The sequence below is a fragment of the Thunnus thynnus genome, chromosome 9 (genome assembly GCF_963924715.1).
Source record: "Thunnus thynnus chromosome 9, fThuThy2.1, whole genome shotgun sequence".
Lineage (NCBI taxonomy): Eukaryota > Metazoa > Chordata > Actinopteri > Scombriformes > Scombridae > Thunnus > Thunnus thynnus.
Genome location: NC_089525.1, coordinates 31693807 through 31702594, shown reverse-complemented (window position 1 = coordinate 31702594; position 8788 = coordinate 31693807). Strand labels below are relative to the sequence as shown.

Below are 8788 nucleotides of genomic sequence, written 5' to 3'. Positions count from 1 at the left end.
ATGGGAAGTGGGAGGAGGCATAATGGTCCATATATGGATAACAAACCAGTTCATATAGGGATTGTTTATTTCCTGTCCTTTCAAGGGAATTTGTTGCCACGGTCTGTACGGAGCCTCACATAAATACATAAATACAGTACACATCCACAACATAACTACATGAAAGACATCCATACAGGATATATCACCATACATAGCACATATACAGTCATCAAGGTATTTTGTTTAGCAATGTTATGCTATGCTCTGCATGTAATAGCTTTGCTGTTGAGGTCTGATAGGCTGGGGGTGGGGAGGCCGATAGTTTTGGAGAATCACACATATGCCTCTCATATTGGAGGCAATTAACATGGTGAAGAAACAGGGGGAACAGTAGAGGAGAATGAGTTGAATTATGATTTCATAGAGCAGGAGTAGAAGGTGCTTCGAGTTTGTGGATGTCAGTGATGTGATGTTCAAAGCTCAGTTTATTGTCCAAAGTGAGTCTGAGATATTTGAAGCTCTCCACCATCTCAACAGTCTCATTAATGATGCAGGTGGGGTTGTGGGTGGAGCTGTGTATGCTGGAAGTGTTAAAGAACAGGTCTTTGGCTTTGTGTCATGTGTTTAATGCTGGCCTATCGACACATTTCCAATGTCGGTATCAAATCAGGGGAGTTTTAAAGCAGAGGCTCAGTTACCGTACCTGTGTTCAGACATCCAAAAATGAAGAAGAAATTTACTCTTTACCTAATTTACATATTCAGCTCAATTAAGGCAACTGTTCAGTTGTTTGTCCTGCATTCTCACAGCCCATATTTCCTATTATTCCATTCTGTAAATAGATTTTAAATTTAATTGTAATATTGCTTTGTTCATTTAATTATTATTATTACTACATTACTTTTATTCTATTTTTATTCTTCTATGTTGCATTTGTGGGAGTTAACACCAAGGCTCATTCTTTGTATGCTAACCAAGTAAAGATGGGTGTAAACAACGCAGGATTAAAAATACTTAAAAAACTCTGTTTTGCAAATATTTTATGAAGAGATCACAAAGACATAACTTTTGTTTGTTTACAAGAAAACTCCACAGAGCGCCTTTAATGTTTGTGCATTATTGCGCTATTGTTGCTCCTGTCCACCAGGCGCCGACACTAAACAATAAGATTCACACAATTCTTACACAAACAGCATTTACCATAAAACAAGTAAAGAACAAATCAGGAACTAACTGTTAATATAGTAGCTGCAGAATAACTCTATGTAGCAGATGATCATATAAGAACAGATTGTTTGATACTGAAATATCTAACAGTCAGCTCTGGATTGTTGTGAATCTCCAAAATGACCATTTAATGAGAATCATTTTCAACGAACTGATTCAGGTGTTAAATGTTGCAGCGTTGTTTTTCTATTTGCTTTTGTTTTCTCAAGTCAAAGTGTGATGACCTCTCTTGTAAGTTTTCTTTACAATTTTTCTCATGATCTACTGTACAGGCACATGAATCTCATGATTATCTATCACTGACTCAAGTAATCATGGGATTTACTCGCCATTGTGTGTTTTTAGAGTTTTGGCCAGGTTTCACTTGCCAAAAGACTCAGCACCTGGGGGAACAAAACATTAACAAATATTACTCAAGAAAAGTTTGCAGAGATCAGACATCCTCGTATACAGAGAGAATAAGAAATAAAAGTGTCCTACCATAAACTGCCCCACCTCTCTAAATCCCACTTGAATGAAGAATGTAAACAGGTCTGGCCGCCTGACTTCCTGTTATGAACAAGACACTTACAAAAACCCCTCAACTCCGACAATACCACTCTGGGAATTTGACCTGAAGAATTCCCAACAAATACACAAGTTCCTTTGTATCTTAATACAAAAGAGACCATAATTGTTTCATTGGTTAGTAAAAGCTGTAATAAAAGTTGCAATTAGATTGCTTTGTTACAGAAATATATTCTATAATTTTAAAATATTACTACGCTGACAACATCACCAGTACAGGGGGAGGATGCCAGTGAAACCCATAGGAAGTGTGTGTGTGGACAAAATATTATGTCCACCCATCAGTGGTGGAAGAAGTACTCAGATCTTTTCCTTCAGTAAAAGTACCAACACAGAAATATAAAAAAATACTCCATTACAAGTAAAAGTCCTGCATGAAAAATCCTACTACAGTAAAAGTACATAAGTATTATGAGCTTGATGTAGTTAAAGTATTGCAGTAAAAGTACATAAGTATTATGAGCTTGATGTAGTTAAAGTAATGCAGTAAAAGTACATAAGTATTATGAGCTTGATGTAGTTAAAGTATTGCAGTAAAAGTACATAAGTATTATGAGCTTGATGTAGTTAAAGTATTGCAGTAAAAGAACATAAGTATTATGAGCTTGATGTAATTAAAGTATTGCAGTAAAAGTACATAAGTATTATGAGCTTGATCTAATTAAAGTATTGCAGTAAAAGTACATAAGTATTATGAGCTTGATCTAGTTAAAGTATTGCAGTAAAAGTACATAAGTATTATGAGCTTGATGTAGTTAAAGTATTGCAGTAAAAGTAGTGGTTTGGTCCCTCTGACTGATATATTATTATATATGACATCATTAGATTATTAATAGTGAAGCATCAGTGTTAGAGCAGCATGTTACTGTTGTAGCTGCTGGAGGTGGAGCTAGTTTACACTACTTTATATACAGTTAGCTAGTTTAGTCCGTGATCGACTGATCAGCTGCCGCTGTCATCAGAGGAAAGGACGTCTCATATCTCTAAAAACATATTTCCTCATTTCCTCTCTCCTCGCATATTTCCTTGTGTCTCTCCTGCATCCTCAATGGGAGGCTTTATGACGCAAAGAAAAGAAGCAAGTGAGAGAAATGTGGATGCAATTTAATGGACTTCAGTTGCACCTAATGTAAGAAAAATCTCCAAACTCAGATTCCCTCTGGGGATGTGCTTAACATATTTAAACATGGAACAAGTAGCACCATCATGTAGCCAGTTACTGGTAAGCACTGGTTTAACTGTTGAATACATGGTTGAATTGCATTTAAGTGGTCCGTTCACACAACAGTCCTGCAAATTTTGATTGCATTTCACCTGTAAGTGGTGCTACAGTACAAATAAAACTTTAAATGACTCGGTGAGCAATTCTCTATTAGCACAGATTTTTTTTGTCATTAATTGCGACTGTGGATCTTGAAATACTCTGTAATATTTAGAAGTGTTTGGCCACTGGGAGGTGCTGCGACCATATGATTGTTTTTTTAAATGAAACATTTGCAGCCCCAGCAGTAGCTGGCAGCAACCACAGGCAGTTATATATATTCTACAGTTATATATTGTTTATACATTAAGTGCAATGTTAATAAGTCCAAATAACCCAAATTAAATGCATTAAATCAGAGTACATATGATAGTATGCTTGAATATGTTTATTTTAAAGTGTAGGATGGGAGCAGCTGGACCCAAATGCAGGACACAGAAGCCAGCAGGAACTTGAGAATATATCTTTATTCGAGACTCAGGAACAGGATACAGAAGTGCAGGCAAAACCAAACCAAACAAATGATCCAACAAGACAGAACTGAAACACAGGACTAAAATACTAACTGAACTAACAAGGAGATGTGGTGCAGGTGGGGAGATGGGCGGAGAAGCTCAGGTAAGGGGAGTGAGATGATGAAACAAAATAACGGGAAAGAAGCTGATTGGCTGGAGAAAACACTGGGGACAGGGCAGGGCTAACAAGGCTGATGGGGAAAAGCGGGCTGGGAGGAGTCCAGGAAACAGTGCTGATGGAGGAATAAGTTTAAGGGGAGTATTGCACTGAGGGACTTGATGACATGTCTCCTGAAGCAGTGGGATCTAGAATAGTAGCAGCTCCCACTCTAACTACAGCCTCTGCAGCCTTCAGCACCTGTGAAGATAACACACAGACACACAAAACATGAGTTTAGTTGCAAGAAATGTAAAACACTGATATTGAAATCCCCCCTCACATATGAATACATGAAATACTGTATTGACTGGCAGATAATAACTTTAAAATCATAATAAATCATAACACTTCTTTCCCCTGCTGGCAATTGTTCTTATATGAAGAATACCTTTTTATGATTTTAAAGACAATTGTGAGGCATAGAAATATTTTGCAGTATTCATCACTTGTAATGTGACTGTAACTTATGTGGTTTTCCGGTAGTAAAACATCCTGCTACTTCCACCTTAACCACTGACAGAAAATATTATTTTCATGACCAAGTGTTCCATGTGTATTTTACTTCATTTAGTTTCTTGGTTTCTTTATAATTTGACATTTTAAATCCATATAACTCATCCAGAGGCAAATTCCAAATTGTGGATCCACCTACATACCTGAACAGACAGGGCTTTGCCATAACGGCACTCGGTGGCGAAGTGCTCACAGTTCAATTCGGTGATACTGTACTCCATATCCTTACCCACCATCGAAAGGGCTTCTTTCACAATTTCCTGCTTTGGCCTGGGGTCCCACTTGTTGTCGTGTATGTTACTTATTTTCCAATCATCTTTGTTGACCACATCTTTGAGTTTTTCTTTCTTGACTTGGCCCCTCACAGAACCTCCCAACACAGTTGATGAAACTCCTAAACTGTCTATTTCTGAGTCTGTGGGCATGACAAAAGGCACACAAGTTATACAAGGTAAATGTGCTGAAGATTGTAACATGTTTTATGATGAGTTTTGTATGTATACTGTTGAGTTTATTATTTAAGTTTATGAAAGTTGAAGAAAATGTTGGTTAGTTTAACCAAGTAAATAATCAAAGCCTGCCCTCAGGTCTGCAGAACAATGCATCTTGGCTGCTATATGATGGTCTTTACTGGGACTGATCAGTGTTTGAAAGTAGCAGCACTGGCACTGCAGTGTAAAGAAATGACTCACTGGAAACCAAGTGAACAATGTAGCCACCACCAATGTACACAGTCCAGTGCTGATAGCGACCACGGAAGATTTCTATCAAGTCACCAGGTTCTGGTTCTTCCTCCTTGGCTGCTGAAGCACCCTTGGATTTCAAAATCAAATCAAGAGTTCAATCAGAGTTACTGTACCTGAGTTCAGACATCCAAACATGAAGAAGACATTTAATCTGTAGTTTTCAAGCTTGTTTGCAAGTGTCTAATTTACATATTCAGCTCCATTTGGGCAATTGATCAGTTGTTTTGTCCTGCATTCTTAAAGGTTCTCTGTGGAGTTTTTGACCTCTAGTAGTGCTATGGATGAGGTATATTAGTGGGTCCCCGTTTTTTGGCGACAGGTGATGCCATACACAGTTAATATAGTAGTTGCAGAATGACTCTATGTAGCAGATGATCATATACGAACAGATTGTTTGATACTGAAATATCTAACAGTCAGCTCCTGGATTGTTGTGAATCTCCAAAATGACCATTTAGTGAGAATCATTTTCAATGAACTGATTCAGGTGTTAAATGTTGCAGCGTTGTTTTTCTATTTGCTTGTGTTTTCTCAAGTCGCAGTGTGATGATCTCTCTTGGCATCTGTAAACTTTTCTTCACTATTTTCTCATGAACAACTGTACAGGCACATGTATCTCATGATTGTTTCTCACTAACTGTCATCTATCATGCAGATACGGATTCAGATGGAGAGGTAAACATTCTAACCATTTTCTCTTAAACAAAATAAGCGTTCAGATTTGGGAGTGCTATGTGTACTCTGACCATTTACTATGACCCAAGTAGTCATGGGATTTACTCACCATTGTGTGTGTTTTTAGCATTTTGGTTTCACTTTCCAAGAGAATCAGCACCTGAGAGAACAAAACATTAACAGATATTACCCACGAAAAGTTTGCTGAGATTTAACATCATCGTATACAGAGAGAATAAGAAGTAATAGTGTGTGTTGGCAAGATTGGCAAGTAGCTAATAAGCCAATGTTCATTTTTTTATTTTCAGTGACGCCAAAGTAAATTAATATGAATTTAAACTGGCCTGTTTTTGTCATCAAATGCTCATTGGATTTTTTTTCCTGTTAAAGATTTTCGCCTGTCTAAGATTCACTGAAAGGTAAGAAGCAATTGCTTGATAACATCAACACATATCTTCCAAATATCATTCCTCAAAGTAAGCAAGCACACAACAGAACTGTTTTTATCTTACCTTAAAATGTATCTGCAAGTTTTAACACAAAGACGTACCTGCTGACCTGTGTTGTGTTGAAGTCGTTTTGATGATTTGGCAGCTCAATGAAACTGTAACTGATTGTGTGTAACTATGCACCCTTGGAGTTTAAATTTATTTGAAGTGGGAGGATCTTCAACTCAGATCTGATTGGCTGGCATATTTTATTACAGGTGTGTTGTTTAAATACAGGGCAATGTTCTTGTAGCACGTCCCATGAAATGCAAAGCAAAACTTAACAGTCATGTCACGACCATGAAACAGAAAGTAAAACAGAGAGACTGCAATATGTTTAACCATTAATATGAATAGATCAATAAAGCAAATTATAGTATGGAAAAAAGGATGATAAAATTAAAGTTCAAGGTCAACTTTATTTTTCTCTGAAGGGGAATTGGTTTTGCAGCAGGAACTGCAACTTAAAACAAACATGAAATCATCATCCTACAAGTAGGCCTTCATACTCATGATGGTCAAGCTACCTCCTTTTCCCTGAGTTGAGGAGGGTGATGGCTGTGGGGATGAATGAGTGTTTGTATCTGTCTGTCTTGACTGAGGGGAATCTGAGGGTGGTGCCAGAGGGTAGAGAGTGAAACTCCTGATGAAGAGGATGGGTGCCGTCTTCACCACCTGACTGTTATACAGAACAGACAGGCTACTCTGCTGGACACCGTGTATTCACTCTTTTTTCCAGTGTATTCTTGGATTTGATATTTAGACTCTCACACCAACAGATGGGGTAAAATGATGAAATTGACTCTATGTAGGATTTGTAAAAGGGAGTCATCAGGGACCTGTCAACATGAAACGTAGCTTTTAGTTTCAAGTATTTTTGTTGAAAGCAAAGCTTATCTTTCACTTTCTCACAAGAACAAAAACTTAGACCCACTCAGGTGCACAAACAATGTTGCCTAAAAGGAAAACTTGGGTATTTGTCAACCTGGACCCTATTCTCCCATCATTTTGTGTCTAAGTGACTAAAGGGGGCAACAAAAATCCGTTGTTGCAATAGCGTCCCATCAATGTTCATCCACTAAAGGTGTTTGTTTTTGCCTCTGACAGACTCAGAATGTTATTATAAGTGTCTGACAACATTATGGAAAGGACCACACAAGAAATAAAACTGAAATCTCAGTGTTGTTATCAAAATCAGTTAAATATTCAATATTAAATATTCACACACACACTCACAGACACATGAAGCAGACCGCAGGGCAGAGAGGTGGACACAGCGAAGTGAAGAGAACATTTTACTCGATTTGACAACTACACTCGTTACTGTAAGTGCAATAAAAGCTTTGTGAGTAAAAAGCCAAGAAGTACTTTATCAAACCACCTGATCAACAAGCATAAACATGTAGAAAAGTGATATTTTCAACTGCTTTGCCCGCAGTGCCCCATCCACTGCCGGCATCTTTTACATGACCACAGTGCGTGGGTTAGGGTAATAAAACAAAAGCTGTAACTGTTAATCTTAGTTTACCACGTATCTTATCTTATACTCGCTGAGACGACCGCCCTCTTCTCCAAACCAGCACCCCATCAAGCAACTTCCAGGTGCTGACAAACCAAAAGGACCTGAGCCACATGACCTCCTCTCACAATAGAGACCAGGAAAGATAAAAAAAAAGGCAAGAAATACAAAAAGAAAAGAAATACAAGCTGAGAGTGCCATGGTGGAACTGCATCATACTTACAGTAAAATACAGTACATCCACACACACATACTGGGCAGGGTGCAGTGTACCTTCATTTGTGAGACTAAATGCAAAAATAAGTTTGGTGCAAAGCTCAGTGGTCTAATGTACTTGTACTTTGGAAGGCAAGCATGAACATGATTTACTGTAAATTGGTTGTAGAAGCAGAAAACAGTTATTCCACACTCACCCATATACAAGATCTCCATTAATCCATGTTTAAACAAATGTTCATATGTTGATTTGATTTTAGTCATTCATAAAATGAAACATGTTGCGCCTTCGCAATTGTTTAGTTAAAAGTTTTAAAAAAAAATGAAATATAAGCCTAAAGTGCCATGATGAAACATGCATAATACTTCATCTGAGCCTACTTTATTCTTCATCCTTTATTTGGATCCCCATCAGCCTCTACAAAGTGGTCGCTATTATTCCTGGGATTCACACAACGACAGCAACAATAAAACAAACAGCAATTTAAAATCACATTGATCAATAAAACACGAAAAAGCTAAACAAACCAAATATTATAGAGATCAGAAAATAAGTGGAATAACTCTGAAAAGGTAGACAATATGAACTTACAATAAGATAAACACAGGATTGTCAAAATAGAAACAAAAAGAAAATAAGAATCACGTCTTCCCTATAACTGGATCATTAAAGAAAAAAACAAAAAAACACCTGTCTTATCTATCTACATCTCTGTTGATAAGCACAGACGTTGTGATATCTAGACCATGAAACAGAGAGCCAAACAGCGAGATTGCAATATGTTTAATAATTAAACACAATTATCCTTCCTGTTCTACGGTTTACTTCACAGTTCATGGTGTTGGACACTGTAAACTAAACAGAAAGATAATGATGAACATTTGATAATAAGATCACACAAAAAGGCACAACTGCTTT

General features: G+C 37.4%; 1 protein-coding gene across 1 annotated transcript; it reads right to left on the bottom strand.

The window, feature by feature from the left end:
• Positions 1-3486: 3486 nt before the first annotated feature.
• On the bottom strand, positions 3487-6255 carry LOC137188806 (phospholipase A and acyltransferase 4-like). The gene is made up of 5 exons (XM_067598393.1): positions 6205-6255; positions 5756-5806; positions 4918-5038; positions 4369-4640; positions 3487-3910 (listed from the first exon to the last, which is right to left on the bottom strand). The coding sequence occupies exons 2-5, from the start codon at positions 5774-5776 to the stop codon at positions 3803-3805; spliced, it is 522 nt and encodes a 173-aa protein (XP_067454494.1). The 5' UTR covers positions 5777-5806; positions 6205-6255; the 3' UTR covers positions 3487-3802.
• Positions 6256-8788: the final 2533 nt, after the last annotated feature.

Coding starts and splice junctions, on each gene's coding strand:
- LOC137188806 (XM_067598393.1), bottom strand. CDS start 5,776: ATGCTAAAAACACACACAATG. Junction 4,641..4,917: donor CATTGTTCACTTGGTTTCCA/GTGAGTCATTTC, acceptor TCATGCCCACAG/ACTCAGAAATAGACAGTTTA. Junction 3,911..4,368: donor GCAAAGCCCTGTCTGTTCAG/GTATGTAGGTGG, acceptor TTATCTTCACAG/GTGCTGAAGGCTGCAGAGGC.